The sequence below is a fragment of the Ambystoma mexicanum genome, chromosome 13, assembly GCF_040938575.1.
Source record: "Ambystoma mexicanum isolate Mex_15411 chromosome 13, UKY_AmexF1_1, whole genome shotgun sequence".
NCBI classification, from domain to species: domain Eukaryota; kingdom Metazoa; phylum Chordata; class Amphibia; order Caudata; family Ambystomatidae; genus Ambystoma; species Ambystoma mexicanum.
In genome coordinates, this window is record NC_090938.1 from 698,910,806 (window position 1) to 698,934,588 (window position 23,783).

Consider the following 23,783-nt stretch of genomic DNA (forward strand, 5'->3'; position numbering starts at 1 on the left):
ACTAGAGTTGGAACAGTCGATCCACTGGTCCTGATGGCCAGTGAAGAAAAATGTAGCACTGTGCTCGATATGGAGGGCATCGAGGGAGTCGGAGATGTGGAGGCGGGTGCCAGCAGCCAGGAGGCGAGTCAACCCCCCCCCCCACCACACAGCAAAAGACCATGCACAAATGTTAGCCTAGCACAAGACGCCGTAGTGGATATGGACACATATCAGCAGACACAGCAGCTGCCCTGGCCAATCAGGGTGAAGTGATGGAGGGGCCACACCAGCCACCCTCCACAGCAGCCTGGGGGCAGGGCACCAAGTGCATCCCTGAGTGTTACAGCAGTGTGAAGTGGTGGCAAGTGACCAATCCAAGTGCCATGCACACCGAATATCTGCTGGTGCACCCTATGCCAGCAGGATTGTGGTGCGTGAGTAACCACGACACCATGCACCAGTCACACCAACATGTTACAGGCCTAATTGGCCTGCCCCATGTTGGGATGGCAGAAGAGCCCCATAGAAGTACAGGTCCCCCTACACTGACATGGGCGCAGCCAGCCAATCACTGAACACCACAGCGCAACACTGCTGACTGCACAGCAGGGCCCCATAGAGCCAATGTCAGTGCCATAGAAAAAGCCACCACACCTACTCCCACGTGGTGTGTGCCACCCTGGGAGGCAATGTGGGGCATGAAGGACCAGTAGCATGCATGCAATACATAAGCTGCCCCAGCATGCACACCCTGGCCTCTCCACACACAGGCCAAAGGCCACCTGGACATGTGTCACACACACATGGCTGCAGCCATTCCCACAATGCTGGGCCCACATGCAACGTCTCCTGACCAACCATGCCCATCTGCCCATATGTGTGGGGTGCCACTTTGTACCATGGCAAATGTGTCTTGTATGCCAACATACAAGAAAGAACCATACCTGACAACATTTCCTATGTCCCCTGCAAGCACTCATGCATCACCTGGATTAATGGAGGACGACGAGGGGGCAGACACCATCGGGAAGTGGCACCACCAGGCCCTCAGGGTCACCCACCACACCACAAAGAAGCACACAAGCCACGCCTAGGCCCATGAACTGCTGTGAAACAGCTATACCCAGCAAGGCCAAGCCTGCAGGTGGCACAGCAGAACCTGCAGCAATACCATAGGCCACCAGAAGCACATCCATACCCATGCACCCACTCCCACAGATGCAGTGTCAGACACAGAGGCCACACCTTCTGGCAGGGCCACGGTCGAGACACAAGGGGCCATCAACCCAGTCACATAGCCTGATGTAGGGCCACAAACCCCAGAGAGCCCTCACTGCCACCAGCATGCCCAGACACCAGAGTCGGATGTGGACACCCCTTCCTATGGCTCACTGGCCTATGGCCCTGGGCCAATGCACAGCCCCCCTCCTATTCAGCACACACCACCAAGCCACACCATCATGCAGAGGCTGGATGAAATGGAGAGGCGGCAAAGAGAGATGGAGGCCATTGGCCACACCCATTCCCAACACCTACAGGCAATCCATGATGGCCTTCAAGGGGCCACCCGCAGGATTGTGCAGGCAATGGACAGGAACCGGGCAGAGCAGGTGCCAGTACTGCCGCCCTAACTTTGTATGCGCAGCGGGTCAGGGAGGTGACCAAAGGGATCTTGGCCTTCGCAGAGGCAATTTGTCAGGTAACCAAACTCACCCTGCAGCACATCTGGGGGCATGGGTCAATACCCCCCAGGCCGACCATCCCCACTGAGGGGTCCCAGCCCAGCACACACAGGTGCAGGTCGAAGCACCATCTGGGGCCAAGACCACTGAGGAATGCCCCAAGGAGAAAGAGGCCACGGAAGTGACATTGACACTAATTGGGCCCACAGTGGCCGTGCTGGGGTGTTGGTGGTGTTGGTGGTGGGGTGGGGGAGGGGGATAGTGTGCTGGGGAGTTGGTGGTGGGAGGGGGGATAGTGTGCTGGGGAGTTGGTGGTGGGGGTGGGTAGTGTGCTGGGATGTTGGTGGTGGGAGGGGTAAGGGGGGCTAGTGTGCTGGGGTGTTGGTGGTGGGAGGGGGTATAGTTAGTAGACAATCACAATTAAATAGTTAAAATTCATCAATGCAAGGACATTACTCATTGTGTCATGGTTGTGTTTATTGATTGAAGTTAGTGGCAATTGGTGGCTCCTGGCATGTGCCAGGTGTATGTCTCAGAGGAAATTGTCTTATCAGTCCCTGGGGAGCCAATCAGCCATCCCTGACATTGTCTCTGGCAATGCGTGCATCCACCTCTGACATAGGCACTGCATCCTCATCATCTGGGGGTGGCATGTCCACATCAGGGAGAAGGGGAACATTCCGCTGGAGGCAGATATTGTGCAGCATGGCAAACACAAGCACTATTTTTCCCACTTTTTCAGGTGAGTACATCAGGGTGCCTCCTGTGCAGTCCAGGCATCGGAAACAGGCCTTCAGGAGGCCAAAGGTACTTTCTATGCACACACAGGTCCTGCTGTGAGCGTGGTTGTAGGCAATATCCTGTGGTGTTTGAGGATCCTGCACAGGCGTCATGAGCCAGGGCAGCTGCAGGTACCTGGAATCATCTGCATAGAGAGAGGCACAGCCATGGGTCATGGTGTGGGGGTCATTTCAGGGCATTGGACATCATGTGCATGCATCTGGGGTTTCATTGCTTGGCATGTCTCTTTGCGATCTTTGTGCATGTTGCGTCACTCGTATCATGCATTGTTATTGCTTCACATGCACCCTGTTTCCTTGCAAAAGATGTTATGTCACGTGTCTGTCTGTACCATGTAGAACTGGCATGGTGGTAGTCTTGTGGCAGTGAATTGCTCTTGTGCATGTGGCCTGATGGATGACCTAGCAGCCCCCCTAGGCTTTGTGGGGCAGCAGGTCTGCGTTGCGGGCTGACTGTACATGGGTACTTAGCTGTGGCACTGGCAGGGTTGACGTTGTATGATGTGGCAATTTGTCATTGGGACGCATTATGCAAGTTGCATTCTGGTACCTGTAGTCATGTGCGTGATTTTGAGTTGCTAATGTATGTGTTCATCAGATTCTTTGTCTAGGTATGTCAGACATGTGCATGTCCACTGGTCTGTACTGTGGCTTTGGGTACAGTCCAAGGCTGCAATTACATTTGGCATTTGGGCAACGGCATAGAACTGGATCTTCATGGTGTGCACATGTGCTGAGATGGTAGACAGTGAGATGTGGCATGACACATGCCGCAGGAGAGCATCCAGCACCTGGGCCAAAGAATGATATGTTGTGGATATTTCTCTACTGTGAAAGGGATAGTGGACTAGAAAAATCTGGTGGAGACTCCCCCGTGACTGAGGCCGGTAGAGAGACTCCCAGAACCCCGTTTCTCTCCTCCTGATACCACCCTCCTGTTTTTCTCCTTGCCTTGCTCTTTCTTCCTGATCCAGTTTGCTTGCTCCTTCCCTGGCTGTCTCTCTTGCATTCCTTGGGGGTTTTTCTCCCTTCTCTTATACTGTTGCCAGTACGCCGCCTCGTTGGATCTCTCTTGTGACTCAGTTTCTCTGGTGCCTTCATTTGCGCATTCCATTCGTCTGGAGAGGGTTTTTCTGCCTTCTGGCTTTTACCTCTATTATATCTGGACCTACCCTTCCTGCTCGCCGCTTTGTCCTCTGTATATTCATCTGCAGCCGGCCATAGTAGCGGCAGGCCAGGATTGCCCCTTCCTCTACAAAAAGCGACACTGTGACAAGAATAAAACCAAGAAGGAAAAATCTAAAACCTCTCTGAAAGGATCTGAATCATCAGACTCAGGTGAGAGTTTGCAACACCAAGAGGATTCTGTCACGATGGCTCAAATGCAAGAACTAATAGATGCTGTTCAAGGCCTTTCTTCTGAAGTGCAAAACCTAAAAGCAAAGAACGCCACTTTACGACATCTAATGACTGCAAGAGATTCCTTGTCCCCCAATGCTCTTGTTGGTGGGCTCAATTCCAGTAAATTCGATGGGACTCCAGGACGTTTGAAAGAGTTCCTGGACTCTTGTACTGTTCCTTTTCTTTTCCGGGATACACCCTTTGCCACCGACAAGGCGAACATTGGTTTCATGCTTTCCAACATGTCAGGCAATGCTTTGTCATGTGCTAAACCTATGGTAATATCTGCAAGTCCTTCAGTAGCCTCTAATGCAGCCTTCATTCAGGCCCTAATTGACATGTTTGAGAGGCATGACTTTCAATGCTTATGAATCTCTCCTGGATGTTCGATAAGGGAACATGGAGGTCTTGACCTACATATTGAAATTCAAGCGTCTGGCATCAGAGGCAGGATGGCCTGAGTCAACCCAATATACCATTTTCCACAGAGGAAATAAAGAACAAATGGTCACAAATCCCACATCCTCATTCTTTGGCCGAGCTGATTCTGCAGCATTATAAATTGAATTCCAACAACATGAAAGAAGAGAAGAAAGAAGAATCGAGGTTCTTCCCTCATGCCTTGTCAAAACCCCTCACCCATTGTTAGGGACTCCCCTAATCCAGATGAACCAATGCAGATAGGATAAGCCAAAAGACCACTGACCCCTACCGAAAGACAAAGACGAAGGGATCAATGTCTCTGCTTGTACTGTGGTTCCAAAGGTGATCTCTACGAGACTGTCCTGAAGTTTCACCCAGGAAACAGGGAAACTCCAGACCCAGGCCCTAGTGGGGACAGATGACCAGGGTGTTGTTGTCAGTCCCTATATTCACATTTGAAGGAATTATTGGATGAGCGTCTGATGGTCCTTCAAGAACCTACTAAAGGCCCTCTAACAGTTCTGGCATTGTTCTGGCATTGTTGGATTGTGGGGCTGCAGGCATATTTATGGACAGTGAATGGGCATCTTCTCAGGGTATTTCCTTAGTATACAGGAAAGAAGCCCAACCAGTTGAAGGAGCGGATGGCCATCCCTTGTGTTCTGGTCCCATCACTAAACAGACCGTTCCCCTTCAGATGGACATTAACTACCACCAAGAAAATCTGGTCTTTGATATATTCGAGCAGCCCATTCGCCTCTCATTCTAGGAATACCATATTTACGATATCACAACAGTTAATTTCTCCTCTGTGCAAGGAGAAATATTATCAATCTCAAGGCAGCGTAGGTTTGGGACTTAATTCAGTCCAGGGACCCGATCCTCCCTGCCCTCAGGTACAAGAAGTAACAAAGTTCCCATCCGCTTACCATGAATACTTAGCAGTATGTGAAGACATACTTCCACGAGAACTCCCTCCTCATCGGCCAGAGGACTGTGCCATCGATCTTAAACCAGACTCTGTGGTTCCTTTCAGAAGAATGTATTGCCTCTGTGAGTTGGAGAGAAAGGCATTTCATCAATACCTTCATGACAATTTGGCAAACAGTCTTATCAGGGAATCTAAGTAATCTGCGGGGGCCTCATTATTCTTTATCCCCAAGAAGGATACAAGTGAGCTTAGACCCTGCATTGTTTATCGAGGTCTTAATCAGATCACTTTTAAGGACAGATATCCTATGCCACTTATAAATGACATCGTAGAAGTTGTACACTCTGCTGTAGTGTTTCCTGAACTCGATCTGCAAAGAGCCTACCAGTTGCTTCACATAAAGGAGGGAGATCCATGGAAAACGGCTTTCTGCACTCCATTCGGCCACTTTGAATATCAAGTGATGCCTTTCGGTCTAGTCAACGCACCTGCATTATTTCAAAGGTTTATGCATAGACTATTCTCAGATGTTCTTTTTCACCATGTAATTGTCTACTTGGATGACATTTTGGTATATTCCACTACTCTATCTGCCCATACAGAACACTTGACTGATGTTCTGGATCAGCTACACATAAATAATCTTCTAGCCAAGCCGGAAAAGTGTTTGTTCGAAGTTCTCTCAATACCTTATCTAGGATTCTTGTCAGATAATGGTATAGAAATGGAGCCCAAGAAGACATCTGCCATTCTAGGTTGCCAGTCCCCTGCTTCAGTTAAGGATATCCAAAGATTCTTGGGAGTAGCACATTTCTACAGAAGATTCATAAAACAGTTTTCTGAAATGGTCCTTCCCATCACCAGACTTCTTAAGAAGGGATGCACATTCCAATGGGATGAAGGAGCTGAACACGCCTTTGAGTCATTCAAGAGGGTGTTTTGTTCTGCCCCCACACTTTGTCAGCCAGACCAATCTAAGATGTTCATCATTGAAACTGATGCCTCATATGGAGCTTTGGGAGCTGTTCGGGTAAACAGGTGGAAGGTGACAACCTGGAACATCCAGTAGACTTTTATTCTCGAGCTCTAAACCCTACTGAGCTGAACTATTCAGTTATAGAAAAAGAACTCCTAGTCATCCGGGCAGCATCCCCAGAGTGGCTTCCTCTTCTCTTGGGATGCTTACATGGATCTGAGGTTTGCACTGATCACAGGAACCAACAGATCCTGCAGCAAATGGAATGTCCCAATAGTCGGCCAGCACAGTGTCTACCTGTTAAATATCGGACTTGTTGTAACTGTGAACTTGTAACAATTCACTCAGGTTCTCTTCACCACAACATAACAATATGGAAAATTCCTACCTTGCCTTCAATCAAGAAATGAGGCTAGCAAGAATTCTCCTGTTACACCCTCCAGTAGCCTCCAACTCGGCTAATGGAGGATGCCTCAGGGAAACCCTTTACGAAGGGGAAAACCCTGTGCGGCTTGAGAGCGCTGGATTAATGGTCGTGACAAGACCTCAACAGCAGCCTTGGAGTGGAAAACAATCAGCGAGTGAAATTTCCTCAGGAAGCTTTCCTGCCGCTCACGGGTCGTGATGACGTTTTCTGGAAGCTGGTTTGTGGATCAGTTCGGGACCGGAGGTGACTTTAGGAAAGGAAGAGAAACAAGGTCAATGGTGCAATCGAAAAGACGGATTGTAGAAAATGTAAAGGGGTTTGATTCCACCTACCCAGTCTGAGAGAAGGAAAAGGGATGTGAGAGTGAGATTCCAGTGATGAATGATGGGAGATGTAGTTCGGGATTTCCTAATGAATTGATACGAGAGTGAAACAATAAGAGGTACGTTTGGAAATGTGTTTTCCTTGTGCTGAAATGTAAATCTAATTAGGAAGCAATGGAACCTACGGAATGTAAGCAGGTCTGAGGGCGGATTCCAATACAAACAGATCTTGACTCTAGAGAGTGAAGGTGATTGGCAGCAGCCAGTCTACAGAAGAGAAAGGAGTAAAGAGAAACAGTATTCAGTGGAGTAAGAAGATGGAAGCTTAGAACCAATTTGGATGCTAAATCCAGGAGTTTCCCTATGCAATGACTTACGGAGCGTGACCACCAACAACAGTAGCAACACGCTGAGTCTCCCCTTCTGGTGGTTTAAGTACCGTGATCAAATCACAAGGCAGAGTTTCCTCAGTGGATGGGAAGGGATCTAGACCTTCCATTTGATTCCGTGACACCATCTTGGGGGAAACAGCATGAATGGACGGCATGAAGCGCCCCCGCGCAGGAAAGACCACCTTTGCGAACGGGCCGTAACACTACCATTAACCAGGACGTAAGGGAATATGTTTTGTCTTGCCCAGTCTGTGCCAAGAGCAAGTACCTCATGTCCAAACTGTAACAAGCCCTAGTCCCTTTAGGACCTTGGTCTCATCTCTCATCCGATTTCATTGTGGATCTTCCGTATGCTAATGGACATACTGTCACCATGGTCACAGTAGATTCATTCAGTAAGATGGCACATTTCTCTCCCCTTCCTGGAGTTCCGTCAGCTACTGATATGGCTGTGATATTTCTCTGGGACATCTTTCATCTACATGGACTTCCCTTAACTATAACCACTGATAGGGGGTCCCAGTTTACCTCCAAGTTCTGGAAGTCTCTCTGTCTACTTGGGATGGAAAGAGCACTATCTTCTGGTTATCATCCCCAATCTAATGGGCAAACAGAGAGACTCAACCACACTTTGGAACAATATCTACATTGTTACACAACCAATGTGCTTTCGTTCTGGTCTGATCTACTTCCACTCGCAGAATTCCCCTATAACAATACGGTTCACACTGCCACATAAATGAGCCCCTTCTACTGACTCTCAGGTTCCCATCTCAGAGTATTCCTGGAGAAGGTGTGTCCACCATCCAACATCCCTTCCTTGAATGAATACCTGAAGAACATCAAGGAAAACCAAGCGATAGCTTACCACTATCTAAAGATTCCCAGGACATGAAACAAGAAGTATGTCGACTTACATCGTAAGGAGAACCAAGAATGGAACATTGGAGACCTTGTATAGTTGTCTACACGATATCTACCAAGATGGATACGTCCATCTAAGTTTTCTCCTGGTTATGTGGGACCTTTTTCAATCACTGCCAAGATAAACCTGGTGGCCTTTAAGCTCAAGTTACCACCCTCATGGAAATGCATACACCCGGTTTTCCACTCGTCTGTCCTCAAGAACTACTGACCTGATTCATTTCATCGACCTATGAGATCGCTAAGACAAGAACCCCCTGTTTCTGAACCTGCGGAATACGAAGTTTCAAGATCTGCGATTCACCTTATTACAGAGGTTCTCTGCAGTATCTAGTCCACTGGAAATGGTTTACCTTATCTGAGCGCAATTGGGAACCTGTTTCCCATATACATGCTCCTAGGTTGGTTCGCCAATTCCATCAGCGACTTCCTTAGAAACTGGGATCCAGTTGAGTAAAGAGGAGGCATACTTTCATTGCTGCCAATTGGTCGCTGTGGCATCGGTGGTGCAAGGGGAAGCGAATGGCTCACAATGTGGTTGTTTCTCCTGTAGCAGCATGTGTTATGTCACGTTCTACTGGAAGCAGTCTAGTTCTTTTTCAAGATGGCCGCTCACAGCTTCAGCTTTCCTCATTAGCTGGTGAGACGCAGAGCTCCTCACATTGCAACTCTCCTTGCTCTGGTTACTCAGATGCTTGTTTTCCTATTGCTTGCTGTCCTTCTACTGTGCCCCCCTTTTGCTCCTGTTTTGGCCCTGTTGCTCTCTCCTCCTGATACCCCCTTACTGGGTCTCTCCTTGCCTTGCTCTTTCTTCCTGATCCAGTTTTCTCGCCCCTTCCATGGCTCTCTCTCTTGCATTCTTTGGGGTGTTTTCTCCCTTCTCTTATACTGTCACCAGTTCGCTGTGGACCGTCTTTTTTGATCTCTCTCTCTGGTGCCTCCATTTGTGCATTCCATTCATCTGGAGGAGGGTTTTCTGCCTTTGGGCTTTTCCCTCTATTATATCTGGACCTATCCATTCTGCTCGTAGCATTGTCTTCAGTATTGTTATCCGCTGCAGGCCATAGGGGCGGCAGGTCAGGATAGACCCTTCCTCTACGAAGAGCGACTTTGTGACAAGAATAAAATAAGGAAAAATCTAAAACCTCTCGGAAAGGATCTGAATCATCAGACTCAGGTGAGAAGTCCTGATCCTGACCCTAGAGTTGATGTTAGCCAGGATCACCTAGGAGAAGGGCCCCCAGGAAACAGGAGGACTTCATGGGATGAGACGCAGTACTTGTCTACCTCAAGGGAGGGGATATCATTAATGCCAGAACATATTATGGAATGTTGTCAAACAGAATGGTTACTCCCTAAAGTTAATTGTAACAGTATAAGTGAAGATGTCATGTATTAAGAGTAAGAAAAGCTCTTGTAAAATATATAACACTTCCATAAATAGGAATCCATATAAGTCCCAGGAAAAGCATGCAGAGAGGTCTTTACAAATGACCACTTTACATCAGGAAAAACCTCAATCCTCTGTAAAAACCAAATCTATCTTTTAATCCTTATGATACTCCTTTTAGAAATATGTTTAAGGAGAGAAAAGAACTTAGTAGGAAAAATATTATTGAGAAACTAACTTTTGTGTTGTGGGCGCACTGGGACGAAGAAGAGGGCTGCAGAGGCACAAGGTTGCACATGGTTGCAGAGTGCAGCTCATTAAGGTTGATGACCCACACCTGAGGGTGGCTGTGAGGCATAAAAGGTCCCCTCGGGTGCAGGCCATGAGACCAAAGCGGAAGAAGGCAAGGAAGCCGAAGCAGCAGGAGGGCAGTAGTAGTAGTGTGAGGAGGAATTTGAAATCTCCACAAAGCAGCAGAGGAAGAAATCGCGTAAGAGCCAGCACGCTGGGACCAGAGTGGTGATAGAAATTGATGACGGCCCTGAGAGCGTCATATGGGCTCGAGAATTCAGCTGCAGAGGTTGCGCAGTTGAAAGCGCACCTTTCTGTAATTTTCCCTATTGTGGAGCATTCAGCAGTGGCAGGCGAGCACCGGATCGCTGGGAGAGCCGTGAGGGCTCTGAAAGTTACAGAAGCGAGGTCATGCAGGAGAGGTTGCTGCGTGGCGCAGGAGAACTGAAGCAGACGATCTGGAAGCAACAAGGTATACGGACGCACATGCCAAACCCAGTAAGTTCACAGTTATATTGTGACCTCGGAGCGCTCTGTGACTGCCCGTTGCATAAATTCAGTTTACCTTTTGAATACTGAACTGATATAAACCAAAGTAATGATTGTGACGCATACCCAGCTGATGAAAACCAAAGCAGTTGGCATAAAGAGACTTTAAAGATCCCACCTGCAGGAAGTAATTGTTATATAGTGGGTAATAATAACAACCAATCAAACGAAGGGGCAACATCTCGAGAAGGGAACCCAGCCCACTATTGCCAAAGCCAAAAGAGGCACACACTAAGGCAATTGATAAACAACTAGGGTTGCCTAAACCAAAACAAGGTAACTGAGCATAACAATGTGTGAAGAATATTGTCCAGGTGTAAAGAATGTCTTAAACCCACATTGCCAAAGCCAAAGAAGTGAGAAGGAGAGACAGTTATCAGCAGTTGGTTAACAATACAAAGGTGGAACAAGATTGGCAGGAGGGCTGCCCTTCTGATAAAAGAGGTTCAAGAGGAAGGAAGCATTGCCTGTTTTGTGTGTGGCAAACACTTGGGTGTAGTAAACAGCACCAGTGTGATTCTTGTTTCCATTGAAGAAATTCTCAAACCTAATTGGGTGAAGCAGAAGACATTGTTAAAACATTTGAAGTTGACCCATACCACGGAAGTATTAAGAGTTGGTAGCTTGGCCTGGCAAGTGTGATGGCATCATGAGGCAGACACAGACAACACAGTCAAGTTTTATCTTCAAAGTTTATTTAACTCACAATGCAGGGTGGAGTAAGGATCAACTTGCCCTATACTAAGGTGGGATTTCCCTACCGGAAGAAAACTAAGGATAGTCTGCGTCATGAAGTCCAAAATAAATGTCTGTGTCCAAAACCTATACTTGTCCTAACGTCTAACTGCATTCAATGTGTGGGGGTGTCAGCATAAAAAATGAATAGTCCAGCTCTTGGCTTGCAATCAGCTTCTCCTTCCTCAAGAGTTCAAATATTCCAACTTTCAAAACAATACAATTCCTTGGGACACTTCCCAGTTCTTATGATATGGCTGTTCTCTTGTAGTTCATGTGGACAGATCTGTTCCTTGAATTCAAAACACATAAACGTCTGTTGTAGTATCAACACAAGCTTATTTATGGGTGCTTTCAATGGCTTTTCATATACAATGGTGCACTCAGTCTAGTCACAGTTGTCGGACCACATGGTTCACCCATTATAGGTCACACTCTTTCAACTGGAGAGTGCTCCTTAATTTATCCACCTGTCTCACACTCTCCTGACAATGTACAGTGGCCTGGTTGTTCACAATACGCTTGCTACTTTCTCCTGGCTCTTGCCAATGGGTTTTCCTCATAACATAGTTATTGGCCTTCTCTTGGCTTTGGCCAATGCTCACTTTCTTAAATGATACAGTTCCTTAGAATTCTCTTGGCTTGTGCCAATGCTTGTTTGTTTTATAACAGTTATTTGCATCTGGTAGATTCACAATCTTTCTTTCACTCTGATCAATATTCACAATTGCCCACAACTTGCTTTCACTATGTTCTATATTCCAAAATGCTTATCATTGCTTGCATCTCATTCGGTATTCACAAGTACTTTGCTTTAATGCCATTCAGTATTCAAAAGTACTTTGCTTTCACTTCGTTCTGCATTCATAGTAATGCTTGGCTCAGTTTAAATCAATGTTCGTTATCTGCTTTACACATTTGCTGCCAACCTGGTGTGCCCCCTCTCTGGTACACTCGCTGGTCAAAGCTTACGGCTTGCTGCGAGGTCCTCGACCGCCACAGGTTCTCTCGTTCACGTGCGGTACCTTGCGTCTTCTCCCAGCGGTTTTCTGGGACTTCTGTGCAGCCAGCGATGCTCCTCCTGCAGCTTTGGACTTCACGGCTGCTTTGCTCGGTCACACAGGCTTCCCTACTGAAGTCTTTCACCGGCTCCCAGCATCCTTCAGTTCCGCTTTCCACTGCATAAACTCTGCATCCTTTCTCGGGTCTCCAGCGCTCCACTTGCCACACTGCTGAACCGGAGAGGTCTACCTGCACCAATCAGTTTGTAGCACTGTTTCCAAAGCCGACTCCATTTCCACCAGGATGTCGGCTTTTAAAGTTCCTATCATCATGATTGGTCCAATAAAGACTAGATCGCTCACTATGGAAACAGTAGTCCGGTCTTACTCTTGCTGTCCTCTTCTTCGTCCCAGTACTAAACTGGGGTTTCTTGGGGAATGTTTTATGGGCAAAATAGGGAAGGGGTTAAAAATAGCCTATGAAGGCTTGTGGGACAGCAGGTTCATAATGTCAAGGAAATGGGGGATACCAGGTCTCACCTAAGGACACCCTCTTCCAACTCTCCAAGTTCCCTCCACCCAGGTGATCCTCCCTCACATATCCACCCCCAGGGTCAGGATCCAAGAGTGATGGGCTTTCCCTGGCCACCCGAGAGGAGGGTCCAGGGGGAAAAGTGAAGACGCCCTCAGGTTCCTCACACAAGGGAGTATACCAGGTCCTAGAACTTTGTACCAACTGGTTCTGTTCAGGCAGGGTTGTTGGGAAGGGGGCAAACCCATCCCACCCCCCTATGCACTTTAAGGTGATGCAAGCTCCATTGGAAGAACTACAATGGACCAGAGGTTAAGGGGGCGTCTTGTAGTTAGTGTGGTAGACACAGGCCACGAGCATGAAGGAGAAATCTGATTAGGCCCAAGCGCTGATGAGAGAGGCCCACGCTGCCAACTTCCACAGAAACCCTTCTTTGTTCTAAGATTGTTGCAAATATGTTTGCTTGGGCACCTTGGTGTATGTGTTATCACAAACAGGCTGAAGCAGGGTTCTGACCCCCACCCAGCTAACTACGAATTATGGCCCCTACAACTGCCCTTGTTCCCAGACCCCTGAAATCCATAGTGCCAGTTGACTCCAGACCACCGACCATAAACCAATCAACCAGAAAAGATCTGAAGGTATGGTCGTCCCACCTTTATTTCATAATGACATGGTTTGTAATGTGAGGTTCAGGGAGGGATAAATTATAGTTCAAACGTGAGGGTTGAAGCCTTGGCAGCAGATGACGCGATCTGTAGTGAGTGAAGTATGTGTGGGTCGGTGTGACCTCCAGACTTCCCTTGTGCTATTCTTTAAGCCTGCCAGATGCACTGTATAATGATAGAGTAGCACTGTTCACAAATTAAGCAAATGTTTTCTTCGGCCTTGGGTCCCTGGAGAAGATGAGCCCAGCAGACCCCACATGATGGAAGATGGACAGACTGGGATGGGACCAATGACCTGGCATCCCCTATGGAGCAGGCCAACCATGTATAGTGTCGCACCATCCAGCTACGCAGGTTTCCACTGTATTCAATGTCATCACCTATGATGCTGTATCTACTTTAAAGCTTCTGTTTGTACACTTTTTGGCAGAGCGTTCCATGGAAGCACAGTTCTTTGCTGATGCACCTATTTTTGTAGAAATAAACACTTGTTATCGCTGCAAGAGTTTCTTGGGCCTTTTTCTCGAGCGGGTTGTATTTTTTCTGGTGTGAGTGTTTAGGGGCATGCCTTCAGAATATACCCAAACGTAGATCTGCAGTAGTTTATTTTGGCTGACAGGAGAGTATACCAGACACAGCTTTTTGGACTCATTGGTTCTGTTCTGAAAGGAGTACACCGGAGAAGAGTGCTGTAGTAATAATAAACCTGGCATGAGAGGCAGCCAGGTGGAAACTCATGAAGTACTGTGGTGGGGTACAGCTTATGACAAAGTAATTGGGAGAAACACTGAAGTGTTTTGGTGAAGTAGTACTGAATCGATAGTGGTGCCAAAATATCCTGACAGACATTTTTTTGAAACCAATGAAGTTCTGAAATATTCCTTTGTTGATGACCAGTAACTGTTTCAAGGTCTTTGTTGAGGTATGCTTTATTGAGGACAAGACACTGTGTGAAGACATTGACTACAAGTGGAAAGAGTAAAGCTTTGTTATCACTTTTGAATCACCTTTGGAACCCAATTTGGAACTTTGTGTTGTCAAGGTGGATTAAAAAGAGAACAGAAGAGGACTTTTTCGTAATAATACAGTGTTTCATTATCCTTTGTGAACATTTAAAGAAAAGCCTGCTTGAATCTGGGGAAGGGGAGTCTGCCCAGGTTATTAGAAGAAGCAGCTATGGTGGTGTGAATTATACTGTTATATATCTGTTGCTGTTAAACAGCTATATATTTCCTTATTGATGTATTGTGTATATAAGTCTGAGTGACAGAAACCTTTTGTTACAGTGTTTCCTTTAGTTTATTCTAATCAGGGAAATCCTCAGGACAGAGATAGTGACGTGTTTATCCAACCTTTTGAGTTAATCAAATGTAAACTTTTGAAAAACTGTCACAAAGTTGTCTGCATCACATTTCTGACCCCTTATATAACCCATTCCACTGGCCTACTGGTGGAACTCTGAAGGCCTGTTGCTTAAGAAAGCACTGATGTTTTGCACCAGCATCATTTGACGCTCTGAAGAATCTGACAGCAAAGCTCTGGCACTCCAGAATGAGGGGAAGGAACCCACAGGGGCACTTCATTCCCCGGATTCAGTTAGGTCAACTGTACCACAGGCTCTTGCTCAATGGCCATGTCTCCCTGAATCTCTTGACTGACCATGCATGCATCGCTAGATCCAGAAGCGGTTGCCTCAGTGCTGCTAGGCCTAAGAAGACTTCCTGTGCCAAACAGACCACAGACTCCTCATCCCAGGACATCAGACAAGCACCCCGATTTCATTGCCCCCAACTGTGCTCCCCTTGTTCCTGCAACTGCACTACAGAACTCTCCTCCTGATCCTCCTTCCATTGCTGGAGCCTCTCTGGTGTGGCTTCTTTTATTTTTATTTCATATTTGTTCTTCCTTGTAGTCTCTCTAAACCAACCCCATTCTTAGAAGCTAAATCGTATGCCGGAGTACGACATGGAAGCCCTGCATCAACCACCACAGTTGAAAGCAGACAACTCACATTTCTGCTTCTCTGGCTTCTGCCTGCACTGGTATGTCGTTGCTGGAAACTAAGGTGGCCGCCAACCAACATGCACAGCGACCGCCTCTAGAAACACCAACAGTCTTCTGCAGAACTGCTTTTTTGGTCCCCGGTTATACCAAGGATCTCCCGTGGGACTCACTCCACCAGAACTCAGGAACTGCTCATTGAGATACTTTAATAAAAGCTAACTCTTTCCCGCCAAAGACTGCCAAAAATCTGCATTACTGTTTTTCTTAAAACTTGTTGGACAAGATAAGAAAACTGTTTCCTCCCCTGTTACTGCATTTTCTTTTCAGGACTTTTATTGTACTCTTAAGAATGTATATCAAAATGGTTTCGACTTAGCTGATACACTGTAGCATTTTTAGCTTTACAAAGTGTATTTACCTGTAAGTGTAGTCATTTTTCTCTTTGCATGTGCTTATATAAAGATTATATTTACATAAAAAAGAAAGTGTGTGGACATTGCCTCGTTGGATACAAATGAAAAGTGTGTTCTCTACCTGTTAACGACCCTTAGAGTTAGGCTTGGGCTGCTGTGTCATGACTACCACTTGGAGAGCCCGGTAAGCTTGAGGGACTCACTAGCAGTACCTAAGTCAGGAAGATTCACCTAAAGATTCTGACCATAGGGCATAAGGAAAATCTCCCTAACATCCACATTGACAGTAACAGCCACAGCAGTTGTCCAGAAACCTTGATACAGGAGACTACCATTCTTCAAGCAACCTGTATCAGGCAATGCTACCCAATTCAACCTCTGAAGCTATACCACCAAAATATCTTGCCCCATTGGAAGAACCTCAGGAAATCCTGCGACACATTGAGCCTGGGGAGGTTCTGACAGTGGCATGCGTAGCAATAGCAAATGCCCACACCAGCCACTGGACAGGAACCCCAAGATTAACCTCATCAACACAACATTTGACACCACTGAAGACAATGGGGGTTATCCTGGGAAAACGTCTGGTGCGCGCACCCCCATGACACATATTAGCACAAGGCATCAGAAAGGACGCCACTTTGTGCTGTGGGCTTCACTGTTCTATCTTAGAACGATGCATGTTTTTGGCCAGGGGTAAACAACTATTTTGTTTACTTTTTTACTGCAAAATGCAGGGGGGTGGACGCTGCGCCCCACCTCACTTTCCATATACCTTACATCAATACCCCCACCAAATCTACCCTTATGCAGCAAAAAAAATGAGGGTGAAAAATTGCAGTAAAAAAATTAATATTTCCTTTTACTCGCGACCAACATTTTGAGTATCATCTTTGCCCCTATTACCATCCCAGGCAGCGCTACCGAGGCTCTGTATCAAGGAACAAGTAAGCCCAAGCACTTCCAGATGTATAACAGTGGAGGAGCGTGTGGTCTCTGCAGGGCTGTGGGAAGGCTGAAAGAGAAGCAGGGAAGAGCAATAACCAAGTAGCGAAGTGTGCAAAAGAACGTAAAGGCGACCAAGGCCTGGATCTACCAGTGCAAAAGGAAGGCTACATAGACCAGAATTTATCTGGTTTCTAGCATCGTGGAATAGTCCCACACTCAGTATGCCCTGGGATTGGCCAGCCCCAAACCCACTACCCAAGACTGGTAAATCCCGCCACCTCAAACTCCTCTCGGAGGTCCTTTAGTGACCGCCACACCCACTGGCTGAGAAAAACTGCAATGGAGGTGGTAGCGGGCAAGTTAATTTGAACAAGCAACTGTTGATTGAAAGAAGAAATGTGTGTTTTCCTGTGGGGAGAATGATGACACGTGGCATGTATGCTGTTAGGGGCAGAGGGCATGGCCTCTGAACTGGGGACCTGTGTGAGGGACTTGTGGGCCTGGATCTTGGGCGAAGAGCATTGACCAAGGGAGATAGGAAGTGGATTGCACGTGTGAAAGGCAGGAGACACATTTACCTTATTTTGGATATTTATTGAGCGCAAACATCTTTGGAAAACAATGATCACTGTACATCTGTAGCCGTAGGTGTTACGGACGTACATTAGGTTGCTGTAGGAGGGGACCGTTTGTTGTACACGGTCTATACAACCAAATTGTATAGACCATATATACACACAACAGACCTATGCAGATATATGTCAAGAAAAAAGACACATATTGGTATATCCCAGCTTTGGCAATACGTGTATTCTTTGTCATAACAATAAAGCATTATTTACCGGCATGTATACTCCCCAACCCCTTTCAAATGCTACTTCTGCCTCTCGGTGGATATGCCTCCTACTGCGCAACCAAAATATGGACATACGTGACCAAACCCATAGTATCCTTCTCGCCATCTTGTCCCCAAGCCCTGGCATGCTGCCCCTCCATCTCACAAGATGCAATTCTCCTTGCTCCTCAATATATCACCTCTTGCCCTGTGATGCTTGCGCCTCGGGCAGATCATGTCCCTTCTGTGAAGGGACATGCCCTCCCCCCGGCCCCTCATATCCCCACCTGCATTGCCCCATACCCCATGGCCTCCTCCATTCTCACCCAGGCACCCTTGTCCTCTCCCAGGACACGCGCCCATCCTTAGCAACATCTCCTTGGCTCAACCATTTCTCTCCCTGCCCCCCATGCCCCGGCTCGCCATTTTACTTCTTCACCATGCCCTCCCCTCCACCAAGCTCACATCAACGCTCCCCCAGGCCCCTCTTTAAATCAATTCCGCCCTCTGCAGGCTCCCTGTATAACCCCCACCACCCCCCACGCGCGCACCCCCTCCTCGACACTCAAACTAGCCCCCTCCCCCCCCGTTCTTCCTCCCTGTCATGGCGGCCGCCCGTGACAATAGCCCGGCACCCGCCTCCCGCCGCACATCGCGCATGCGCAACGCTGCTCTGAGGGAGCGGAGGGCTCGCGGTATCAGCTGAAGGAAAATATTTAATATTTTTTGATAAACAGCCACGGGCCTGGTGGTGATGGCTAGGGGAGCTGCGGACTGAGGGCCCAAGTCGCCTAAATCCACTCCCACCCGGTGCGCAGCGCCTCCGCCTCACCCCCGCCCTCCCTCGGAGACTGCAGTAGACAAGATGGAGGTGGCGGGAGAGACGGCAGGGAGCTGAGGGGAGAGAGACCGAGCCAAGGAGGGGAAGAGACTGGACTCTAGGGAAAGCGGGGAAGGAGAGGACGCGCGGGGGAACAAAAGGGGAAGTCTGGGGTATGGGGGAAACGCTGAGGAACAACGCAGGGGGTAAAAATCCCATATGAGCTGAAGAGCGAGCGAGGGGGGCTCCGAGAGAGGTATTCATGAGGAGAACTGGGGTCAGATTAGAGAGGGGTCCGGGGGAGACCTCCCCCGTGGCGACGGGGCAGAGACTAATCCCTCCGGGAAGTGGGGGCGCCCGGAACAAAACGACGCGCGCCCGCGAGGGAGAGACCGAAGGGGCAACGCAACGCTGAGGGGTTCAGGAAAGTGGGAGAGAGCCCCCGAGGTGTGGCTTAGCCTGTGGAGGGAAAGGGAGAGTGCGCCCCCCCCCCCCCCCCCAGGGGTGGTGGGGATAGGTCGCCCAAGTGCCCGAAACAAAAGCGCCCCCCTTGGCTATACAGAAGCTCGGAGGCGGACACGGGGCTGAGGAACCGCCGCGCCGCACTCGCCCGGTGCTGGCAGCAGGCCTCGCAGGGCCGCAAGGACCCACCGACAGATGAGGAGGCCGGTCGAAGCCTGACCCGAGAGCCCACAGAAAAGTATCCGCCGAGACAGAGTACCTCCTATTGAGAGCCCGAGGCCCGACACCGAGGAAGGAACCCTCAAGGGACAGGCCCAGCGAGTCCCTTGCCCTGACGGACAGGTGGTCCCGCCTCCTCCCCCATAGGATGCGGGCGGCCCCCTGAACTCGGCGGAGCGGACATGAGCCTGAGGGCCGGGTGCAGCCCCGAGGGGCCTGCAACCATGGCCCGAGAAGAGCCGGTTGGGGAGCGGCTGTGGAAGAGTCCGGCCCGGCGCAGCCCCGGGCCGGTGGCGTCCGCCGGTGGCCCCGCACAGGCCGCCTGCCTCAAGCAGATCCTCCTGCTCCAGCTCGACCTCATCGAACAGCAGCAGCGGCAGCTGCAGGCCCGGGAGCGGGAGATCGGCCAGCTCCGCGGGGAGCGGGACACGGTGAGTGAGGCCTGCGTGCACTTGGCAGGGGGGTGCGCTTTCGATGTGTGGCTCTGGCATGTGTGGGGTGCAATTATTTGGGCTTGGTGACCCCGCTCTGTGTGGAAATCATTATTATAGCTAAGTGTGGGGGTGGGGGGGTTGTATGTCCGTTCATTGTGGTTGGGCACATCATTTCCCCTGCAGTGCGGGGTGCACCCCGAGGCCTGCCTGCCTGGGTCCGCGGCGATCTTGCAGTGTGTGATTGTTGTGGTGGTGGCCGGCTGAAGTGTGCCCGTTTGGTCTGTGGAGGGAGCTGCAGGCTCTTTAACTGGAGCGCGCACTGCCCTGCATCAGTGTGGATGGGAAGTGGCCTGGCGATGGCGTCACGGAGGGACGTGCCTGCCCCGTCCAGGTCGATGGAAAGCGTGCCATGTTTCTCCTTTGGATTGTTATTCTTCTTGCAGTCTCCCCAGGTATTTACAGTGGCAACCCATTGGCTCTCTTGATGGTTTGGACTACAGCCCCCATCAGCCATAGGTAGTATAGTGAATGGCGAGGCATCATAGGAATCCTAGTCCAAAACATCTGGACATCCACATATTGTTAAGGGACTCTGCAATGCAACATCCACTTACATGTGACATGTGATGGGAATCTGGTTCTTTGCCCAAGTGGATATGAGGCAACTGCCCCCATGACCCTGTTGCTTGCAGTGGCTAATGAGCGCCAGGGAATCCTTAACCATTCACCGGTCGCGGCCCACCCACGCGGATTCACGTTCTCCCAAGTCTCTTAATTCTCGGGGGTCTCTGGCCAGTGGACACTTCTGATTGAAAGCCCATGACTGTTCTTCGCAGTAATCCTCTCAAATTCGACACAAAATACGCATACCAGTCAAGCCACTCATTCACGGCAATACAAATTGAAGACTCCTTTCAGCAGGCATCTGAAAACTGCCTACTAAACCTCTCGCGTACCACACACCGAGTCAGTGGACACAAGGCGCCTCTTCTGGCACTCATGTCTGTTATTGGCACGAAACGCACCCCCACCCAGCTCGATGTACTTTGGTATGCATGCATCAACACAGCAGCAGCAAGGCTGTCTTGCATCTTTCCTCACCCCGCTATTCCCTTCTTTTTCAGATCGGCTAGAGCACGATAAAACCATGTAAATGATGGCATGTGTAGTGTAAAATTCAATAATATAACCGTTGGTATGACGCCACCGATGAAGACCTGCGGTATTTGGTGTTGCCACCACTGTCCACTTTTTTTTATTTTGGAGGTTTATGACCATTGTGGAAGTGGGATATACCCAGAACGGACACCTGTAGCAGCGGTAAAACATTCAACCCCATTTCTACAAGGACATCACCACACCCATGCTGGGACACTAGATCATGAGTCTGCCACCCTTGGTCTGCCGTGTGTTTTGGACTAAAACTAGCCTAGCATAGGCAATTGTGAAGGGTCTTGGGTATCCTAGCCCAAAGCCTCTGTAGAGCCACAGTTTGCAGATCTTTGCACTAGATGTTCGTGCAGTTCTACCACTGTCCGCAGAAGCGGGTTTGCAGATAATCACACTTTCACATGGCTACCATTCGATCACTACTCAAGTGTCCTAGGTGTGGGTAACGTGCTCGGCTCCACACCCGTTAAGCGGGAAATTTAAAACGCTGTGTGGAGGATTTACTGCAAGTCATCGCCTTCTGTCACAGAATAGCACTTAGTAAAGTCAAATTCCGCTAGGTGGCGCCCCTGCTATAGTATGGGACAGGCCTGGCTCTTAGATTGGTTATACTTATGTGGGGCGGGCATCGCACGATTCCTGTGTGGTGCATCTATATCGCAGGTGTTTTACCCTTCTGCTTTATTATTTCCCCAGTGGATTATGGAAGTCATTTTCCACTGGTGACTTGAAGTGGCCACTTCATGCTCTCTGCCACCCATGTCTACAGTGGTTTGGCAATGGCCGACTGGTGAGGTTTTTATTATCGGCCATGTCCTGCCCATTCGTTCCTCATGCCTCGCTTTACCCGTGCACACGTGGTGAAAAATTGACACCTACGCATAATTTCATCCTGGGGTTCCCGGACCGGTGGGATTTATTCCTTTTACGAATGAACTCTTTACACTTTTTTTAGTTTGCCCGATTATTGTCGGGAACGGGTGAGGCTTTTTTTCCCTTTGCGGTGTTTGGAGCTTATTTCACATAGACAGAACGTTTTCCTCCCTGTTAGTTTGTGTGCTGCCCGTTGTGATCCGCCCTGAGATCATGTGCTATTGTTACAGAGTATGCCCTGTGTTGCGCGATATGCAGCACCCTGCTCTCTGAATAGGCGATGCCACTTTTAAAAAAAAAAAAGTTGTTCTGTTAGCCGTCCGAAAGTAGGTAGTATGATCAGTACCCTTAAAGTGAAAACGCATTGCTCTGTTGAATTCATGACCTGGTCATTTACTGCCTGGCCCCGCAATTTTTCCCGGTGTGGAAAGGGGTTGGGGTGTGTGGAGGTGGAGTGTTGCCTTGTTGTGTGGGGTCACCTTCAGTTCTTGTCTGGAGTGTTTTACGCTATGTGTAATCGTCTTGAGTGAAATGTGTGTGCCAAAGCCTCGTGCAGCCTCTTGGGGCCATTATGTGGGTAGTGAGTGTACACCTTGACACAACTCTACAGAGTAAAACGAACGCGGGTGATCAAGCTAGCTACCGGTTCCAGCAAATTCAGTAGCACCACCTCCTTCATCTCGGCCTATGCTTTATTTTACTCTAACCTTGTCTTTTGTGGCATCTCGTCTTTTTCTTATCAGCTGCTCGCCCGGATTGAGCGCATGGAACGGAGGATGCAACTCGTCAAGAAAGATAGCGAGAAAGAAAAACGCCGGTTGTTCCACGAGACTGAGCTGACCGGAGAGACGGCACCGCTTACCTCCTGCGACCACCAGCCAGAGGCCGGGCACCTGGGCCACACTCTGCCCCACAAGCCCCTCTCTTTCGGCCGAATCGCAAAGGGCCACAAAAGGTTAGCTCTCTGTATCTGAGGTCCAAAGCCATCGGTCGTTTTGTATTATATTACAATAGTCTATGTGGCTTTATTCTTAATCCGAAAAGCGCCCACGTTAATGCTTGCTTAGATGGGTGGGGATCTGTGTTATTTTCCCCGTTGCAGGGCAGTCTATTCAAAGGTTCTTTGTGGACCTGATGCACTCCATCCTAGATCACTGTACTAGACGCTTCCCCACGCCTCAACCCTGCAGTGTTGGTGGGCTTTCCTGTATGCTGGTGGCAAACAGAAGGCTGGTTTGTCTGCTTCTGCCTTTAGCGTTTTTCTGAACCTGCTGTGTACTTGGTTTATCTTTATGGTGGTATAAACTTGCTACACCAAGTTGGGCCTGAATCCTGTAATTGGGCGTCAGGAGGTTGATATGTTATTCATAAGGAGCCTGTACACCAGCGTTTGTAGGCGCGAATTTAACCGTGCAGGTTCTTGTATATAACGGGAGAAATGAGAGCACATTCCAGGCTCGGTCTCCCACCCTTTATATTTGCGTGTACTAAGGTTTAGTTGCATGGATTGCCATGTTTTTTTTCTTCACTGCTGGGACAGCTTTCTATATCTGGTGGAGGCATCCATTGCCGTGCTGGGGTTCCAGGTGCAGAGCTTATTAAGTTGCAGGTTCACCAACACACACTTAACTCTCAGCCGCATATGCTGAACCTCTTGTTCCTGTACACTAGTACCCTGCAGAGTGCCCGTATTTACTATCCCTCACTATTGTTGAATTGAGCAAGTATCCACTCGCACACACCACCTTTTCCTTGACCTTATTTACCTTATGTACTGAACAATGGGCAAAGCGCCTCCCCGCGGGTAAGCTCACGCAGACCTGGAATATGTCGGTTCCACCTAGCATTAATACTTGCCTCCCCGCTTTGGCATTCACTCCACAGCACAATGCTTATCTGCACCAGTGTATTGTTTCTGAGAGTTTGACACGCACTGCCATTTTAGCAACAGCAACCATTCCCCCTCCTACAGCCTCGCTACACTAAGACCCCTTTCCCGAACCCGCCACCACATGACCCAAAGTGGCAAACGGCAGGCGTTGCTTTATGTACGACCTGATAACCTACCAGGGAGGGTATTGTTGTATTTCAAGAGCATCTATGAATGGCTGCATCCCATAGTGGTGTGACTGGGGCAGGACTAAAGGAAGCTTCCTTCTCGTTTTCTGTCATTGTGCT

At 48.8% G+C, this 23,783-nt stretch overlaps 1 protein-coding gene across 4 annotated transcripts in view; it reads left to right on the top strand.

Annotated features, from left to right (window-relative positions):
• The first annotated feature begins 18,234 nt into the window (after positions 1-18,234).
• MSL1 (MSL complex subunit 1) overlaps positions 18,235-23,783 on the top strand; it is a 137,133-nt gene continuing 131,584 nt past the window's right edge. For 2 of the 4 annotated variants that reach the window (XR_011283108.1, XR_011283107.1), the window contains exons 1-2: positions 18,235-19,559; positions 22,349-22,560. Coding sequence is in view for 1 of the 4 variants with exons in the window: in XM_069634784.1 (XP_069490885.1) it covers positions 19,311-19,559; positions 22,349-22,560 (461 nt within the window). In the remaining 3 variants the exon portion in view is untranslated. The remainder of the gene's footprint in view (positions 19,560-22,348; positions 22,561-23,783) is intronic. The other 2 variants (XR_011283106.1, XM_069634784.1) reach the window with 2 other exon arrangements.